General features: G+C 38.6%; 2 protein-coding genes across 6 annotated transcripts in view; both read left to right on the forward strand.

The window, feature by feature from the left end:
* Positions 1–6,990, forward strand: part of GUCY1B1 (guanylate cyclase 1 soluble subunit beta 1) — a 104,146-nt gene extending 97,156 nt beyond the window's left edge. For 4 of the 5 annotated variants that reach the window (XM_034432875.3, XM_087875283.1, XM_087875280.1 and 1 more), the window contains 2 exons: positions 2,235–2,355; positions 4,350–6,990. In XM_034432875.3, the coding sequence (XP_034288766.1) occupies positions 2,235–2,355; positions 4,350–4,373 (145 nt within the window). In that variant the 3' untranslated portion in view covers positions 4,374–6,990. Of the gene's footprint in view, positions 1–1,539; positions 1,594–2,234; positions 2,401–4,349 lie in introns of those variants that run through there. The other variant, XM_087875281.1, reaches the window with a different exon arrangement.
* Positions 6,991–18,275: 11,285 nt separating this feature from the next.
* Positions 18,276–21,122, forward strand: part of TDO2 (tryptophan 2,3-dioxygenase) — a 60,788-nt gene continuing 57,941 nt past the window's right edge. The window contains exons 1-2 of the mRNA XM_034432872.3: positions 18,276–18,378; positions 18,581–18,728. The gene's annotated coding sequence lies outside the window, so the exon portion shown is untranslated. The remainder of the gene's footprint in view (positions 18,379–18,580; positions 18,729–21,122) is intronic.

Consider the following 21,122-nt stretch of genomic DNA (forward strand, 5'->3'; position numbering starts at 1 on the left):
TAGCTATGGGTTTTGTGGTTTCGCTGCCTCTCTCTTCTATGGGGCCAGTTTCTTCCACAGTTGGGTCGAGCAGGACCTGTTGCATACTTGGTTGATCTCCAACTCTTCAGCCAGGATGTACCAGTCATGAAGGGTGGCAGGGGCTCCCTTCAAGACTTAGGCATTGTACCAGTTGTTGTTCAGCCCATCTTTGAAGCAACTGATGAGGATATCTTCTGGCCAGTCATTCTGGCCAGTCATTAAGATTGCATGCCAGGTCACGGAATTCCTCTGCCCTTACCCTGCGACCTTGATTCATGGTCTTGATGTGGTCCCTTGCTTTGCGGTCAGCTAGAAGGTCTTCGAATCGCCAATGAATCATCATCATAAAGTGATTGAAGTTTCTCAGCTCCAATGCATTTGCATTATGGAAGGTCACCATCCAGCAGGCTGTGGCCCCTTCCAATGCCAGGATGATGCTTTTCACCTTGCCACCTTCGGTAGGGATCTCCTGCCCATATTCTTGCATGTATGTCAGATGGTGGGCCAGAAAGAATTTCAACTGCTGGGAGTCTCCATCGAACTTCACGTCAAGGGGTGGGGCCTTTCCGCACCTGGCTCTCACTTGGCCACTTCCCACCAGGGCAGGAGCCCTGGCAACTCCACTAGGTGCCCTACCTGCGACAGTCAAGGCCGCGGCTGGAGCACTGAAACTCCCACCGTGGTGTCTAGTGCTGACACTCACTCATCCTGTTGGGTTTGCCGGGCCTCACTGGTAGCAGCCTTGGCATCTGCCTGGTGTGCCTTCAGGGTTTGGGAGGGATTCATCATGAACTGCATGCCTTGCCTCACAAACCCTGAAGGCACATGAGGCACATGCCAAGGCTGCTACCAGCGAGGCCCAGGAAACCCAAGAGGAGGAAGATGGGGGACAAGCAAATAAGTTTTTCCCCCTGGGAGATAGCACAACATGAAATTGAAGTGGCAGGTCCTTACATTAGGCAGAATCTGAAAAGTAGCAATTCTTTTATTTTGCCAAGCCCAATCCCCTCCTGACCAGTCCACCGGCAACCAATGTGATGCCACAAGGTTGTTATCGGGAACTCCAGGATACTAGGCAGAGAACAGTTCATCCTCAGGCTGGAACCGGCTGGGAGGGAGTCTACTCCATTTCCGAAGACAATCCCCCTCCCTAATTCCCAAGCATCTACAGCAAAAGCATGCGAAAAATGCCAGCAAGCCTCCTCCCTTCCACCTTTCAACAAATGGCAGGACACGATGGTGGACCTGACAGGGACTTTCAGAATGCCTGCTGCAATGTTTGTTATCTTTAAAGGGTCTTTGAATGGTCTGCAATCAACAGATGAAAGAACAAAGTGCAAGTGCATATTTAAAATCTCACGCCACCATCAATGTTATTGGTGGCTACTGTTTTTTTTTTCAAAAGCTCTTTGCTGATAGCTTGTCTTGATTTGATTGATTTTTTGGGAAATCTTTGACTTGAATGTCATACATTCATCATTGGACTCTAGACATTCTGTTGTGTCTTTTTGCTTGCAGAGTCTGCTAAAGATGCAAGAAGATGCTGTATTAGTCAGCCTGCTCTGTTTAGGTGTATGTATTCATTTTTATCGTGCATTTATGTCCTGTTGATTCAGTCCATGGTATATTTTGCAAAACATGTTGATTATTTGAACTTGTTGATTTGGTACATTTGATGCAGTTATTAAAAAAGCAGTTGAACTGCTGATCAAGGTTATGTGTGTGACTTTTAATTATGCTTTTGCTGTTTGTGCTTCTGAGATGTGAATGTCATTTAATTTTTTATAACAGGAGTGGTCATGCTCTGGAGGAAATGATTGACTGAAAGGCTGTGCCTTCGGAGATCAGAAACAGAGCCAAATCTATGTTCCCTCACGTTCTTTTCAGTTAGAAATCCTATAGCCGCCAGACAAATGGTTGCTCCAAAGAAGGCTATGATGGAGGATACCAGATCCAAGCTGTACAAATCCAGATGACAGCCAACAATAAAAGTTTTCTGCAACTCTCTGGTCCCTTCTGGTGGTCATCCAGATTTTGGCAGCCCAAGAGACCTAATCACTGTTTCTCATGGATGAAACATCCAGCACTGTTCCAGATGTATTTATATTGAATCACAGCCAGCCTGAATGGTGTCAACAAATCTTCCAAAATTCAATGTTCTACATTTATATTTCATTCATGCTCCTATTTAATTATAATCTGTTTAATTTCAGATGTCTGATGACTCCAGAAAACTCAGATCCACAGTTCCATCTAGAACACAGAGGTCCTGTTTCCATGAAGGGTAAAAAAGAACCAATGCAAGTTTGGTTTTTGTCCAGGAAGGGCACAGAGGTATGACTAACCAAAACATTTTATCAAAATAAAAACAAAACAAAAGTGATATGATATGAGTAATCAAAACATGTTCATCAAAATAAAAACAAACCAAAAAATGATGCAAGGACTACATATGAAGTCTATATCAGGCTTTCTAGTTGCAAAACTGAATGTCCTCTTGAAGAAATGAGCCAAAAATATTGCTATGTTAATATATTTGCCATCTTGACAGCCAATTACTATCTATTATATTTTACCAGACTATGTGTTTGTATTTCAGGAAATCTTTGAGAAAATGCCAACTGATTAAACATTAATTTTAATCTTTTCCTCTCCTGCACTAGAATTTATATTTATTTAATGTCTAGTCCTAGTAATATCAGTTTATTGTTTTGCACATTTATAGTCAAAAGCTTTTTTTACACGGCTTAAACTTTAGATTTGTTTTCAAAAATGGTTACATTTTATCATACATTTGCACATAGATTGAGGCCCAATATTCGGCACAGCCACAGAGGAGAAAGCAGTTAACTGTACATTATTTTCAAGGAGTAAAATGTGTGTGAAATAAAGAATTTATTATGTGTAATAGAATTTATACATAGTCTAAAATGTTACTTGTCTAGATTTTTTTTTTATTAAGAGCATTTAAAGTTCTGCCTACAGAAATAGTATTTATTTTAATATGTATTTAGTTAATTAAGGATATAACATTCATTTACACAGCTCAGCTAAAACAACTGCTGTTAAATCTTTTGATTGGAAAATTTCAAGTGATTTGTATTCTGATGGATCAAAATCTGAAATTGTAGAATGCTGGATTCTTTCTAATGCAGTATGTAGGATACATTCTATACATATTTTATATTTTATAATATATTTATATTTTAAAAATCTCACACATGTGCTTATAATATGATGTAACATCTCTCTCTTTCTCTCTCCATATACTGTATCTCCGTCTCTCTTTGAGACCTCTTTACTGCCAAGCAGGCAACAGTTAATTTATGTCTTTCACCTTGGGAAAAAAACATTTTTTCTGAACATTTTTTTTTACTTTTTATTGCTTAATAGCTGCAACAAATGACAGAAAGGATGGATTCTGTGTCTATTTTAATTGCTTTGATTTTTAAAGTTACTTAATTTTAATTGCTGATGTGTTTCAAGTTTCCATGGCTGGGAGATTTTTTTTTTAAAGCCAATCATAGATACTGTAAACAACATGAGGTTCAGAACACAAAATAGCAAATTTGAAATGGCATCTTTTTTTAATAATCTGAATGTTGGAAATAAAAACAAGGACACTCTTTTTCAGAGGGAAGCTTAAAAATATTAAAAAAACCAACATAAACTAACAATAAAGAAAAACGATAATAATAATAACCTTTATTGTCACTGCACAACATATGTACAATGAGATTGGTGGAGCTCCCTATAGATAAGAGTAAAGATAAAGAGTAAGAAGAAAATAGGGATGGAAATACAAAAAGGTATAAAGAGAAAGAAAGGAAAACAAAGATATATACAACGAATGACTTCCAACTTCTGCCAAGAATATGAGGAACACTTACATTCGATTCTTAGTAAATCTATTTTCATGGCCACAGTATAATATTAAACTGTTATCATATATAATGGCTGCAAAATAGCATCATTCTTGGAAGCAGTAAGTAATAAATAACCAATTTATAAGTAATTTATAAAGCTTTAATTTATAAGAGATAAGTAAACAAGATTAGCCTAGCCTTCATTAAAATAAATAGAATCTAATGCTTTGATGTATTATTGAGGAGAAAGAATTAACTCACGTATTACTCTATCCTTTGAGACATCACACATTCATATCACAGTAGGTTGCAGAAAAATATCAGTAATTCTATGAGAAGAAGATAATATTTCAAACTATTTAAATCCTGTAGTTCACCAATTAAAGTATGTTTCTGACATGCCAGATATTATTATTAGATTGCAGTACCTTACTTTTTAAACTTTTTTTGCATGCCTTCAAGGAAGTAACACATGATGCTAACTGAGCCAGGTGAAATGCTGGAGAAGAACAGAGTGAACCTGTCCTGCCATTTATCTAGTCTGGCAGTATCAGATATGAGTGCAGTTGCTTCTATTTTATGTCCAATTCCATAATAAGCAGTAATTCTTACATCAAGTTTCCTGCTTTTCCTGCTTTTTGTTCAGTTTGCATTTGATATTATAATATTTATGCTGTACGTGTGTTTCAATATCTTTTGTCTTCCTTTCTGGTTATGAACATAAATAATCCATGCAAATGCTTGCTAATCATAAAATATTTCACACATATGCTTTTCATCTCCATGTTTGGTGACTAATCATCATTATCTTTATGCTTGTGTACTCAAAACCATTTCTGCAAGAGAAATTATGATACCAAGAATCATAAACCCAGAGAATTTATAAACATTGTTTGACAATTATCAGTGTACTTATCCAGCTGTTTCTTCCAATCTGCTTTTACAATGTATTGCGGTAATTCTATTAAGATAGTTTCTACATTGTTAGTCTTCTACTATGTATTTGCTGTTATTTGAGACAACATATGCATTTTCTCTATGGAAGAGAAATGAAGGTTGTTTAATGTAAGGTTTATGAAATAAAAATCAATGTCTACTCTTAAGCTGATCATATTATTAAGCATACAATAATAAATTATCAAACATTTTATGTATTTATATGCATAAATATTGTAGATGTTTACATTAGGAATGGAAAGACTTTCACAGAAAAATTCAGTCGCCCTATTTTATCAGACTTAGGGCAAATTTTTTGATCTATTTTGGAAGCATGTCTCATATCTATCCAATATGTAAAAAAGGGCCATTATACAAACCAGAAAGCAGCAAATTGCTTTAAAAACATAGCTTTAACAACATCCAAGGAAAAACATATGTTAAAGGAAATTACAGTATATGATTGCCAGTATGCTTTGATCTGTAAAAAAATTTAACTTGAAAACATTCGGAATTTTAAAAATCTGATCCTTTCTTATGTAGCCTTTCTAGGAGTCCTGGTTTTGTTGTTGTTTTTTGGATAATTTCACTTGTGTCAGAGCACTGAAAGTGATTGTGTTTGCATGATACAGGTTTCTAAACCTTCAGAGCATAGCATTTCATATATACTATAGCACTCTTTTATCTTTCCAAGCTTATAATGGCAAGAACAGGAAAAAAAATAAAATTCTGTTTCAAGTTGCATCTGGGTGGAATCTCCAAATTGATGATGATGCAGTTCTGCAAAATATATTTTCTACTGTTTATCCATAAGTAAAACATTTTACGTGTGAGTAAGTAGTGAAACCTTTCAAATTATCTTCATTTTATTGCTTAAAAACAATAAAATTATATGTGGGTGAATCAGATTCATCATGTGTTCATATATAATCCCATGAAAACATAATGCATATGTAAACAGCATTTATATTTCTATGAAGTACTGATTATTTATCCATATGTCAAATATGTCAAACTAATAAATGCAGTTTAGATATATTGTAGGGAATAATATATCAGTTTAAATTAATTTGATATTTAAACCTGTATTAGATATAAATGAATAAAGATGATAAGGTTAGGGGGAAGGTAGAATGGAGTTGTTACTGTCATGCAGAAGACTCAGATAGTTTCCTGTTTTTTTTATTGTGAAACTTTGTGAAGTTGCATTCTAGGAATCAGTTGTGATTGTAGTTACTGTACTAGCTCTCCTGCCTGAGCTGTGCAATTGCTTCCCATGGCAAAGCTTGTAGTAGTGAAGTTTCCTAGACTTGGACACTCCCCCATGTGGAATCTGAAATGGCTCAAAAATGATTCAAAGGTTCATGGCCACCATGAGCTTAACCTAGATCATCAAGGACCCAAGATGTACTGCTGGAGCTGGTTTTTCTTGTGCTCAGAACACTCTTGCAGCTTTCTGTTTAGGGACCTTATGGATCACCACTCCTGCCCTCCGGAATAGCATTCCTCCTGAGATCCATTTAGCCCTGACCCTGCTGTCCTTCAAGAAAACGCTTGACTTTTCCAGCAGGCCCTGGATCAAGGCAATTGATGAACTGCTTAAATGACTTCTATTTAAATATTGTGTATTCTCCAATTGTTGACATTGTTGTATTTGATCTTGTGTTGTTTTGTTTTGTTTAAAGATGCTTTTAATCTATTGTACATTGTCTTGAGTCATTTCAGATAGCTGTATTTATGTGATTTTGTGTGTGTGTATACTGTATGATGTGTGTGTGTGTGTGTGTGTATATACACACATAGATACATACATACAGTATCTAAGGGCAAGCTGGACACGCTAAGGACATGCTAAGGACATGCTAAGGACACACAGACAAAAATATATAAATGTCATGAATAAAATGTGTTAGTATTTAGCATGTGTACATACGTATACAGTATATATATGTGTGCGTGTATATCTCTGTGTATACACAGAGTGTGTGCACATACACACAGAATATATGTATAAATGTTATATTAATGTGCACAAGCAAGGTTTTTGAAGTATGGATTTTCCCCATAGATTTTTTGCAAGATATTCTTTTTTCTCCTTTATGTTGGTGAAAAATTATATGTTAATTTTCTGAAAAGATATAATAAATACACTTTATTCTTAATGTTATATATACAACCTGCTTTATTCTTTTAAAAAAATTCAAAATAAATATAAGCAGAATATGCACTATTTCTAATGGTAGACCTGATAATTAAGCTGAATTTTCTAAACGCATGAAATTAAGGATCAGGTATTTGAATTATATGGGCAGTATCTAACCCTGAACAGCATTCCTATACCTATCATTTTGCAATAATCCAAACAGGAGGTGATTAGAGCATTTGTGACCTTTAGCAGAATTCCTTCCAACCCAGGAATGCAGGGTGCAGTTGACACACAATATGAAGTTGTGCAAAGACACCTGTGGCCATAGCTATCCCCTGCACTTTAAGCAGAATTAACGAGTCCAAGAGAAACCCCCTGATTGTGCATTGAATCTGAGTGTAATCCTGTTGTGATTCATATCTATCCAGTTTCAGGATCCATGGCACCCAAAATCCACAGCTACTCAGTCTTGGTGGGGTTAAGCTGGAACCAGTTTTCTCCATACAGTCTTCACAGCCTCTGTCTTCACTTCATCATAACATAGATTTTGAGACCAATTGTCATTCTCCTATTCAAGAACTATTGATTCTGAACCTAATATATTCTATTTCTGGACTTTAGTAAAACTGATTTCTTAATCTTTATGTATATTTACTACAGCTTCCTGTAGTGCTTATGGAATGCCAAAACAATCTTAAAAACATTCAGCATTAAACATCTATTGTATGTACCATAGCAATACTATTATGGAAATAGTCTCAAACTCTGCATCTCAGATGTATTTCTTCAAAGGCTAGTGTTTTTATAGTCCTTCAGAAGTACAGTAAGGTGGAAGAGGATCCAGTATCTAAGGGCAAGCTCTTTTGCAGAACCCCTCATCAGAAAGGCCAAAGTTCTACTGTGCTACATTGGATAATGTGGTAGCTGCATCTAAATGAACAAGCAAAAATCTTTTGGTGTTGATATAAAGCATTATGGTAAGCAGGAGAGTTGGGGGGAATTGTTGGATTTAATTTAATTTATTTATTGATTTGATTTGATTTGTATGCCGCCCTATCTCCATAGGACTCAAGGCGGCTCACAACAATTAAAAAATACAATCTCAATCCAAATAAAACATATTAAAAATACATATTAAACACATATTAAAAACACATTAAAAATAATCAAAACCCCATCAGTCCAGGCTGGGCAATTTAAACACCATGTTTTTAGTTTGCGGCGGAAAGTGCGTAGGTCAGGGGCCAACTGGAGCCCCAGGGGGAGTTGATTCCAAAGGGTGGGTGCACCCACAGAGAAAGCTCTACCTCTGGGGGTCGCTAGCTGACATTGTCTAGGCAATGGCACCCTGAGTAGGCCCTCCCTGTGAGAACGCACTGGGCGATGGGAAGCTGTTGCTGGTTGCAGATGGTCCGACAGATATCCTGGGCCTAAGCCATTTTATTTTATGTAAGATGCTAAGTTAATTCAGCCATTGACAATAAGATCTACCACATAGCCATTTCTTTCAAACATAGATAGTCCATGACTTACCCTGGAATGCTTAACATTATCAAAATCATCTGACTCTGCAGAGTGTTTGATTAGCCTCAAGTAACTCGACTTTTTGTCTCCTGAGCTGACATTCCAGATTCTACTGGAGCTTTTTCCTTGACATCTGAGTCATAGCATCAAGGCATGTTCTACTTGCAACAAAGGACAAAATGAATTCTTTTCCTCCATTTCATTACCAAGACCAATCATACTGGCTGAATCTGAGATAACATCTACCACCATTTCTTAGGGCAGAGGCTATCTGAAGTGTTTAAAGAGAAACTAGTACATTCACCTCTCCCATCTACTCCACCAACAGTTTCCCCAGTTGGCTGCTTCTTCCAGTCTTGAAATGCTACACTGCAGGAGCAGTTATGACAGCTTGCAACATAAATGGAAAGTAACTTGTAGAAATGTAATGCTAGAGCATCTGGCTTAGCCTGGCTTTTCCTTTGTGCTTTCTTCTTTAGGAGTCCTTAATTATGATGCATTAAATGAAGAGGACCAGAACAATATATGCCCCTTGAGGAAGATCTCGGGAGGAATGACTGGATGCAAATGCCAGCTACTGAGCCACATCCAGCAGCTGTTGACTGAGAAGGCAAATTCACATTGCACAGTAGTACAATAGGCCTAAATTGGATGCACAATAGAAAATGAAAAGTGCAAAAGGAATTACTGTTGATTTGCTTTCCCAAACTAGGTCTTTCAATTTGGATAGATGTGCAAAAATAGAATAAGTAGAGAAAATGGAATGTTGTATCTCAAGCTAAAATCTAAAACTCCTCAATTGCAGTTAGAACTGAAAGGCAGTTTTGATTATTCTAATATACAGTATTATTTATAAATATAAATACATAAATTAACAATTTGCTTGATATTGCTTGTCCTTAGTGTCATTTAGTGTAATGGTATGAAAGTGTAAATTTAGAAAAAAAATGCTGAAAATGGCAAATATCACTTCCTTATCTGCCTCTATTTTTGAAATCATTTCCCCTCTGCTTTAAGAAGTTCTAAGGAAAACCACATTCAGTTTATTTTCAACAGTAGATGTTGTGAAGATATCAGGCAGAAACAGAACAATTAAAATAGCAAAAAAAGAAAAAGAAAAATCCTAACCACTGATCTTCATTTCCAAAAAAGTTTTACTTTTTACTGTTAATGTAATGCTGTAATGATGTCATCCAGTGTATTTGAATCTTTTAATTATTTTTAATTTAATATTAAGAAGGAGCAAAACAGGAAAACAAAAGAGGAGGAAATCACAGAAAAAGGAAAACAAAAGGCAAATAAAAGCCCCAAGTGTGTATGTTTTGTATTCTTAGATTTTAAAAAAAGCAAGTAAAATTTTAGTCTTTTATCAAGATTAATCCAGTGTGATGTTACTTTTTCATAGTACAAAACTGCTAGTCCCTATCTTAGCTACATTTGCTGAAATCTCCAATACTGTAAATATAAAAATAAATCTTAAATTAATCTCATGCTCAGTTATAAATGATAACTGAGAAGTTATCATTCTTTATTCCAAAAATTTCCAACATTTTAAAATGCTTTCCCATTACTACGTCTTCCCAGTTTAAGAGTCCAATCTTCTGTATTTTTAGAAATTTATTGTTTCCTCACTTTAGGTCTTTTCCTTCCAGTCTGGTATTTTTCTCAGAATGTTTAATCACCACTTATAACAAGCAATTCTGAGCAGATAGTTCTAAATTGTTCCTTGGGATTGGGTTTTAAGAAAAAAGGAATCCTCTCCCCCAGTTCCAGTCACTGTTCACCTACTCGCTCCAGCACCAGACTTAGTTGTTCCTCAGTTGTCCCAGCTTCATGGTAGCCATCTTTCGGCTTCCTCTTCTTGCTGTGGCTGAGAGGGAAAAAAAACCTCCGGTTAAACAGGAGAGTTGCAATTCTCCGTGACCTCACAGGGCATCCCTCTTTGCTTCACCGCCCCTATAGGGCAGCTTTGGCTCCTTTTGGAGCTCACCAGCAGGGAGAACTCAGCATGGGGGTGGGGCACAGAGACCCGCTCCTCATGTCCAATCTTGCTGCGACATCAACCAGAAGCCCTAGTTTAGATATTGTTGAACTATTAGGATCAATATAGATTTTTGTGTAAGCACTCATTTAGTTCCCTGTCCAAAATGAATTGGATCTTGGACTTGTATTTCATTCACTACAATAAACATAAACAGCAAATAAAATAATACCAAATCAAAATAAATATCAAAATCAAAACAAAACTTCTGGAGTTTATTGTGAGCATATATAGCATCTTAAAAGCATTCATGGTATGTTTATAAAACAGTGTGTATGTCTAAAAAGAAGCAAACAGTATGTTTTATTCCCTAACACCACACTGCATGAAAACAATCCTGATTGATTGATTGAATCTCATGACATCACTGAGCAGTCCATTTTTCTGCAATTACACAATACCAAAATAATTGGAAGTGATATCACAAAAATATCTGGTTTCATATTTATAAGTTTAGAGAAACAGAAACAGTTGTTTTTATTTTGCTCAGAGTATTGTTCATTCTTTCCTGCTGGCCTACACAATACTTTTCTTTCCCTATGGCTTTTGATAAATAAAGGTATGTATATGGCAATTAAAATTGCACATATAAATCAAAACATTAAAAGCTATTTCCAGTAAAACAAAGTATTCTATAATATTGTAATAAATAACTGATTCATGGAAAGATTTTAAAATTCACTACAGTATCTTCCATAAACAAGAATGATTTTTATTGTTAGCAAAATGTCTATCAAAGGGTAACATTCAAAGAAAGTTAGAACAATTAATCAGTGGAATGACTTGCTTCCAGAAGTTGTGGGTTTTCCAACAGTGGAGGTTTTTAAGAAGAGATTGGACAATCTGAAATGGTATACGGTTTCTGCTTGAGCAGGGGGTTGGACTAGGTCTCTTGTAAATCTGTTATTCTGTTAAAAGCTGTATCTGCATATGCTGGAGGTAGCAGTCAACTGTTTGACTAACATTCTCTGTTAGTTGCCATGACATAAGACATTTTCATTCATGCTAAAAAGGGCAAATTATATGAAGGGGGGGTAGTAGAATGGGTCAGAATATTGACAGTTGGTGCTTCTTAGGGAAGACATGTTTATACTGTCAGCAAACAACAATTGTCCAACTTCCATGCTTAAAACCTATGCTCTAGATAAGAAGGAGCTGAGGCACAAACACTTGAGATGGAATAAAACAGCACATGGATTGAAATTAGGCAATCAATTTTTGATTAAAAATTTGGGGCACTGTTCTTGAAACAATTATACATATTCAAAATATTGGAGACCACAAAAGACTAGAATCTCTTCAGATAACTAATATGAAAACAGATCCTGGCATGTAAAATAAAATAAAATAAAATAAAATAAAATAAAATAAAATAAAATAAAATAAAATAATAAAATAAAATAAAATAAAATAAAATAAAATAAAATAATAAAATAAAATAAAATAAAATAAAATAAAATAAAATAAAATAAAATAAAATAAAATAAATAAAATAAATAAAATAATAAAATAAAATAAAATAAAATAAAATAAATAAAATAAAATAAATAAAATAAATAAAATAATAAAATAAAATAAAATAAAATAATAAAATAAAATAAAATAAAATAATAAAATAAAATAAAATAAAATAAAATAATAAAATAAAATAAAATAAAATAAAATAAAATAATAAAATAAAATAAAATAAAATAAAATGAAATAATGAAATGAAATGAAATGAAATGAATGAAATAAATAAAATAAAATAAAATATAAAATATAAAATAAAATAAAATAATAAAATAAAATAATAAAATAAAATAAAATAAAATAATAATAAAATAAAATAAAATAATAAAATAAAATAAAATAATAAAATAAAAAAATAAAATATAAAATAATAAAATAAAATAAAATAATAAAATAAAATAAATAAAAAAATAAAATAAATAATAAAATAAAATAATAATAAAATAAAATAAAATAAAATAATAAAATAAAATAATAAAATAAAATAAATAAAATAAAATATAAAATAAAAGTAAAATAAGAAAATAAAATAAAATAAAAGTAAAATAAGAAAATAAAAAATAAAATAAAATAAAAAGTAATAAAGTAAAATAAAATATAATCTGAATACAGATCCTTTAGGCTCTGTATTATAATGTATTTTGGTCTTTTTTTGTTTTTTTCTGTCATGACCCAGGAATTGGACAGTGACTTTGAATGTGAAGAAGCTGCTCCAGCAGAACCTGTGGAATGTCAGTTTCAGGAGACACAAAGTCACAAATCACATGAGTCTGATCAAACATAGGTACCACCTGAGCTGCTGGAGAAGTCAGAGTATGATGGCACAGGGCCTCCAAGGCCCTGCATCCAGCAAACAGAGAGGAGAGCAGAGAAGAGATCTTCTATAGTCTCCTCTCTTGATTAATGGTTGCAATCTTATTTAAGAGGCAGCCCTAGCCCATAATCCCTTGTTGGAAACAACCAATGGAGATCCGATTTCGCCAGTTCCTTAGGGGCAACAACTTCCAAGACTTAAACGATGACCGCAGAAGGGCCCTCTTCCTGGCTCACTGCGGCTCAGAAGTCCTGGAAATGGCCATCGACCTCGTGGCCCTGAGGGACATCAAAGAAATGTCGTGGGCTGATCTCCAAGAAGTGCTACAAGAGCACTATGCCCCAATGGGAACTCCGATCGCTAACTGCTTCACCTTCCAACAGAGGAACCAGCTGGAAGGAGAGTCAATCAAAGACTTTGTGGCAGCCCTACGCCAAATCGCAGTCAACTGCGATTTCAACAACGTGGAAAATGCCATCAGAGATCGCATCATGTTTGGCATGAGGGATATGGCATTCCAAAAGAAATTCCTAAGCAGGAAAAAGATACCTCTTAAAGACATCCTCGAAGAAGCCACGGCTGCTGAAACATCGGAGAAAGCAGCAGCCGCAATGATGAAAGCCAAAGCAGTTCACAAGATCCAAAGGGCTCCCCAAACTTCCACTGACGAATCCACCGCTGGATCCGAGTCAGAGGAGGAAATGGCCGTCCACAAGGTCTCCAGACCTCCAAGGCAGGAAGCTGCCCAAAAAGGCGACCGGGGGGAACGCTGCGGCACCTGCAGAGGGGACCACGCGAGGGCCAAATGCCAGTGGAGAGATGTAACCTGCAGACGTTGTCTGAAGAGGGGCCACATCGCAGAAGCATGCAGAGCCATCCAACTACCATTTTCGCGAAATTTGCAAAGATTACCAAAGATCATCTAGACGGTCCTCCTACCAGCCCAGACGAGGGGAAGACGATGGCACCAGGAGCGGAGCAGTCCATCAGACCACCATTGCCCATACCGACGACAACAGCGCCACCAAGTACCACGTGACAGTGCATGTGGAAGGGACACCATGCTCCATGGAAGTAGATTCGGGATCAATCTACTCCATCATGGACTGGCATCAGCTGAAGCACTTAAAGCTGGCTTTCAGTAAAAAGGACCTGAAACCCCTACGGTCAAGGCTGGTCGACTTCGGAGGAAACCCAATTGGAGTCCTTGGAAGAACCTCACTCCAGGTCACCTATCACAACTTCCATGGCGACCTTCCCATCACCATCATCGAGCACAGCCGCCCGAACCTTTTGGGAGTGGTTCAAGCCATTAGGGCTCTCAATTGGAGGGATTCACCAAATTCATCAGGACGAACTTGACAAACTCATCGAAGAGTTCAAGGAAGTCTTCGATGGTAAGCTGGGTAAATTTTTGGGGAAACCCATTTCCTTCAATTTGGATAAGTCAATTACACCAATTAGGCTCAAGCCTCGCAGGGTTCCATTCGCCTTGCGGCCCAAAGTAGATGCCCAACTGGACAAATTAATTGCCAAGGGCATATTGGAACCGATTGATCATGCAACATGGGAGACCCCCATTGTGACCCCAATGAAGCATGATGGATCTGTGCGCATCTGTGCTGACTATAAATGTTCAATCAATAAGGCATTACAGCAGAGTGCATACCCAATTCCAGTGGTGCAACATCTGCTGCATTCACTTGGGAGTGGGTCAATATTCGCAAAACTGGACCTGGCCTACGCTTACCAGCAACTGCCAGTGGATGAAAAAACTGCAGAGGCACAGACAATCGTCACCCACAGGGGCGCATTTAAATGCAACTGCCTCCAATTTGGAGTCAGCGCAGCCCCAGGCATCTTTCAATCCATGATGGAATGCCTACTCCAAGGCATTCCAGGGGTGGTGCCGTATTTCGATGATGTCTTAATCTCCGGGCACTCAAAAACCCAACTAATTGAGCGACTGAGGCTTGTCCTACAGCGGTTCAAGGCGAAGGGTTTAAGAGTCAGGAGAGATAAGTGCATCACTGGAGTCCAGGAGGTCGAGTTCCTGGGCTATCTCATTGATAGCACTGGCATCCACCCTACCAAAACAAAGGTAAAAGCTATCCACGAAGCCCCAGCCCCCCAAAACAAAGCGGAGCTTCAGGCTTTCTTAGGACTACTGAATTTTTACAGTGTCTTCTTACAACAGAAAGTCACGACTGCTGAGCCACTCCATCGCCTATTGGGGAAAGCGGCACCCTGGAAATGGGAGGAAGAAGAGGAAGCGGCATTCAAAGCCATCAAAGGACTGCTTTCCTCAGACAGCGTACTCATACAATATCATGAGACACTCCCACTGAGTTTGACCTGTGACGCGTCACCCTACGGAGTCGGGACAGTACTCAGCCACCAACTTCCCAATGGCACAGAAGCACCCATCGCCTATTTCTCCAAAACGGTGTCCAGCGCAGAACGCAATTACAGCCAGCTGGATAAGCCTTGGCCATCGTCGCTGGCGTCAAGCGCTTCCACGAATACCTGTACGGCAGGAGTTTTAACATCATCACCGATCACAAGGTGCTGCTGGGACTACTTGCGGGGGATAAACCGACACCAGCATACATGTCCCCCAGAATGACGCGATGGGCAATTTTCCTAGCCGGGTACTCGTACACACTAATCCTTAGACCCGGCAAAACCATAGGCAATGCAGATGTCCTTAGCAGATGCCCTTCCGAAGAGCCGGTGGAAGATCCAGCCTCCACACTCAGGCTCTTCCACATTGACAACGACCAAGCTTACCTGGTAACCTCTGCAGACGTGGCAGCCCATACCCAGAAAGACAAGACTCTCAGACAAGTAAGATCATGGGTCCTGCGGGGCTGGCCCACGGGGAAGACGGCAGATGAGTTCAGCCCGTTCACCAGGAAGCAGCAAGAGGTATCCACCATGAAGGGCTGCCTCCTCTGGGGTGATAGAGTAGTAATTCCTCATGCCCTGCAACAAAAGACTCTGGAAACCCTCCACAGTGGGCACCCGGGCATAGTAAGGATGAAGGGGTTGGCACGAAGTTACGTCTGGTGGCCAACTCTAGACAGAGACATCGAGGAGTGGGTCAACAAATGTGACCCGTGCCAGGAAGTGAGGCCAGCACCTCCACAAGCCCAGTAGAAGATGCCCAGCAGCCCATAGTCAAGAGTCCACATTGACTTTGCGGGTCTGATGAATGGGAAACACCTCCTAATCGTAGTGGACGCCTTCTCGAAGTGGCTGGAGGTAGTTCCTGTGACATCCACCACAACAGAGGCAACGGTCAGGGCGCTCCGAAGGTTATTCTCAACCCACAGGCTACCGGATGTGCTGGTTTCCGACAATGGACCCCAACTTACATCCAAGCCCATGGAAGCATTTCTGGCAGGATTGGGCATCCGTCATGCCCTGATAGCACCCTACAGGCCAGCTGGGAACGGGCAGGCGGAGAGAATGGTGAGACTCACCAAGGAGGCACTCACCAAGATGGGCACAGGCGACTGGCAAGAGAGAATTGACAAATTTCTCCTTACCCAGCACATCACGCCACATGTCACCACACAGAAGAGCCCAGCGGAAATGTTAATGGGCAGAAGACTGAGGTCACCCCTGGATCAGTTGCACCCCCAATACAACCCAGTGGTGCCACCAAACGCCAGCCGGCCGCCGCGCACCTTCACCATAGGGGATCCGGTATTCGCACTCAATCTCCACGGGTTTTCGAAATGGCTGAAGGGGAAGATTGAGAGCATCACTGCCCCGAAGTCCTACCGAGTGGAGCAGGAAGACGGACAGGTCTGTAGACGTCACATCGACCAGCTCTGGAAAAGGTGGAGGGAAGCGGAATAAAACCAGCCGGGTGAGGTAGACCTACAACACCCTGACGAGGTAGGCCTACAACACCCTGACAAGGTAGGCCTTCAACACCCCAACGAGGCAGGCCTACAACACCCCAAAGAGGTAGGCCTGCACCACCCCGGCGAGGCGGACCGCCGGCGCTCCATGGAGGTAGACTGGCACCTGGGGGGGCAAGGGAAGCCAGCGCCACCCCAGCGAGGGAGACCTGCACCACCCCGGCGGGGGAAGCCTCCACCTCTACCATGAAGTAGACCGGGGACATCCGGGGAGGGGAGGCCCGCAGCACCCCGGCGAGATCGACCTGTGCCACCCCGGCGACGGAGACCTCCACTGCAACAATGGAGTAGACCGGGGACATTCTGAGAAGGGGGCCCGCATCACCTCAGCGAGCCCGACCTGCGCCACCCCGGCGAGGGGGACCTCCACCCCCCCAGCGAGGTAGACCGGCAACACACAGAAAGGGCAGTCCAACAACACTCCGGTGAGGTCGGCCTGCACCACCCCGGCGAGGAAGGCCTCCACCATCCTGGCAAGGGAGGCCTACACCGGCCTGACAAGGTAGACGGACGATCCCCCGGCGGGGTCAGCCACCAGCCACACCAACCAGATACACAGAGGCAACCACAACAACAACAACATCGGCAACAACAACAACAATGGCAACAGGAACCGGGGGCCCGACTAGACCCCCCATCATTGCAAACCACCAAGGAAAAAGTAAAAACCAAGGACTTACCGGGCATCAGTTGCTCCCCACTGATCGACAGCGATGTCCGGCCGCGAGGCATCCAGCAGTCAGGACAGGGAGAGGTCCGGCGACACCAGCGAGGAGAACTTCAAGACTCAGCCGGAGGTGCTAGGACAGGGCCCGCACACTCGATGGCCGAGCTCCGGATGGTTCCAGGGCGGGAACCGGAGGAAACAGGAGCTCCGCCTGCTCTGGTAGGCGATGAAGCTCAAGTGGGACTGCGCAGGTCAACCAGAACCATCAGACGTCCCGCCTACCTGCGCGACTACATAACTTTTATTGATAGTGATGGACAGACTACGAACTAGGAGGGGAGGGGTGTTATGTCCTTATAAGGTCATCCGTCGGGGATTGGCTAATCCACCGACGGGAAAAATGAACTGCTGTCACTGGGCGGCCCAGCCTGCCGGAGCGCTATAACAGAGAGCTCCGGCAGCGCAGCCAGCATTCTATTCTTGAGCTGAATAAAGTACTGAATGGACCATCGCTGATCGCGTCTTCTTTCCCTGTGCCTGATCTAACAATTACAATACATTACAATAAAATATTACAATATATATATTACAATAAATATTTATAAAATATTGGTACAATAAAATTAGTACAATAAATATTATTTCATACAAATATAAGGAAACAAAAAGATCAGAACATTTGCTTTCCAGTAGGCTGCACCCAGACAAACAATGAAACAGAAAACATTAATCCAGGAACTATCAAGGAACAAACCACACCCCATCAACATTGGCATGGCAAGTTACTGTATATAAACAGGGAGCAAACCACACATTCACTAGCACTGATAATGTTACCTGGTTAGGTAATGAAACATCTGCAAGCTAACAACTAAGTTCAAGGAGCACCAAGGACTCCATAATGGATCTTTCTGTTGAGGTATCGGGAACATCTATTTTGGTTGTCTGTTTGAATTTTGGGAGGGAAGCACTTGGTGTGCCATTCCTGAATTAATTTGAGAGACAGTTTGGTATAGTGATTAAGGAGATAGGCTAGAAATCAGGAGACTGTAAATTCTAGTCTTGCTTTAGACACAAAGCCAGCTGGGTGACCTTTCGCCAATCATTGTTTCTCATCCTAGGAAGAAGCAATGGGAAATCACTCCTGAAATCTTGGGAATAAAAATGCAAGGACTGTTCCAGGAGGTTGACAAAGTCCACTACCTTAGGTAGTGAACACTGATTTAAACACACACACTCACAGAAAGACAGACAGAGTGAGTAACTAAGGTAAGAAATGCCATTGAACATTGGGTAATGTAATGGATTCTGTGAATCTTCAAGTGCTGTGTATAATTATTCATGAGTTTCAATATATAATTCATTCATTTTGTCTATACTGTTTGTTTACACAACTGAATTTCAGAGAATGCTGAATTGGTCAGTTGTTATCAACAAAAGAAAACTGTTTTGTTCTCACACCATTACTAACATGACTAGATTGTTTGCAGACCCTTCTATAAAAAAATAGGGATTATGATTCTTATTTCAAATAACAATTCTGCTATTGTTTATATCAGCCTTCTTTCCAGGTGTTTGGGAATTCTCAGGCTGGGAAGAATGCCAAGCATCAGATAGTGATGTTGCTTCATCAGTATCTGCAAGTGGGATGAGCGAATATCTCTCTCTGCCTCAGAGTAGAGCCCTTTCCAGTAAGAATGGATAGAAGTAGTATCTTCATTTTTCCACACTATGTGTAAGCTTCCAAAAATTTTCTGCCATGTCCCCCAGTTTTACTTTACTAAACTAAAGTGATGGACACATTTCCATAGGTTGCATTACAATTTAACAAGATACGATAATTATTTTCTAAACCGAGCAAAAAAAGAATTTAGCACTTAAAAGCTATGATAAGTGCTAGTTGACTTAAATATATATAATTATACATATATATATATAATTACATTATTATTATTAATTATATATATATTATAATTATATATCATTATATAATATATATATATATAATTATATATAATTATAATTTATATTTATATATATACATATATATATATAATTATATATATAATTATATATAATTACAAATAATATTTTAAGATATATTAACAGTTTGCAGTGTTAAACCAACACCCATGCTAGATGAGATTTGCATTCCATCTGGTCCAGTTTCTTTTTTCCACAATGACCAGTTAGCTGCTTTTGAGAAACTTGTAAAAAGACAATTGGTTTTTCTTCTTTTTCTTCATATTGGAAGCACACTGTCTCAATTATATTTCCTTTGAGCTATTATGATCCTGTCTTCCTTCCTGAATTTGTATAAATTCTTTTAACTCACCTAAGGTAGTGGCCTTACCTTCAAAAACCAATTTCTAAGCAGTCCAGTTTGCAAACTGACCAAGGGACTGAACTATTTACATATAAAACCTTTCCACAATAAAATATAACTTATTTTCTTGTCCTAAATCTGCTAACACTCAATTTATGGCTTATCAAAAGTCAAGGCAGAGCCAGTCTGTCTCAAAGTGCAACCATTTGACTTTTCTGCTGATAAGAAAGGAGGCACAGTTTTGCTTCACAAAATCACTTTGAAGAGGCACTTCTATTGCCTCTGAAGCAAAATATCCTTGTTGAGATCTTCAACACCCCATGAATAAACCTCAGATACAACTTGGTTTTATGCAACAAGTCCTGGAAGAAATAATTGTAATTTTTATCCCACTATGTATAAGCGTTTATAATTTTATAATTCCTATCACATATATTCTTAGTTGTCTTTTTTTCTTCTTAAAACTAAGAATTCCAATAGGTCCTTTTTCCTAAGGATCAAAAAATCACTTTGATGTGAAGCAGCCGGAAAGTATTTCAGTACAAATGCGCCATCAGTTTATATCAATGTCAAACAAGAACTACTTCTATTAGCTGTTCTGGTGGAATTAGCAGAATGAATTTCCATATTTCATTGATTCCATAAATCAATAAAAGTCAGTTCTACATTGTCTCATGCTTTAACAAAATACTAGGAATTAAAAGAGAAAGATGAGTAGGACATCTGCTGGCAATACACTGTAATTAGAGATGTTTAAATCTACTTCATTTTAGCTGAATATTTTCCTCTTCTAACCTGTGAAAATATGTGCATCAAGAGTACCGTATATATTAAATGATGCTTAAACGTGTGGATATCAATTATGTGTGGTAATTAGTTGCTTTAGAAAACAAATGTATTAAAAGAAATTCATTTCAGAGAATAAATGAATACAAAATGCATATTTCAGGAAAAGTTCTAAGGAAAAGTATACATTTTCTTGTTTCAAAAAATATAAAGAAATTAATATATGGAAATGAACCAAATTTAATCTACATGTTCCGGACCCAAAAAAAATTATTAGGTAGAATCTTACAATCTTACAGTCACAGATTATTACTCACATAGTGGTTATATTTAGACAATCCACTTAATCAGGGTTAATCAAAGTTTACTTGATCCTTTTCTTAGATTCACATGACATGCTTAACCGTACACGAACCACATCCTATATAATCACTATTCAATAAAATTGTCTAAACACCTATTTTTTTTCAGTGATATAAAATATGAATTAAATACTTGAGGTAAAGAAAGATAAGGAAAAAACAAACAATATAACTATGCAATAATATAAA

Source organism: Pantherophis guttatus, chromosome 8, assembly GCF_059756535.1.
Source record: "Pantherophis guttatus breed Tessera chromosome 8, ASM5975653v1, whole genome shotgun sequence".
Taxonomy (NCBI): domain Eukaryota; kingdom Metazoa; phylum Chordata; class Lepidosauria; order Squamata; family Colubridae; genus Pantherophis; species Pantherophis guttatus.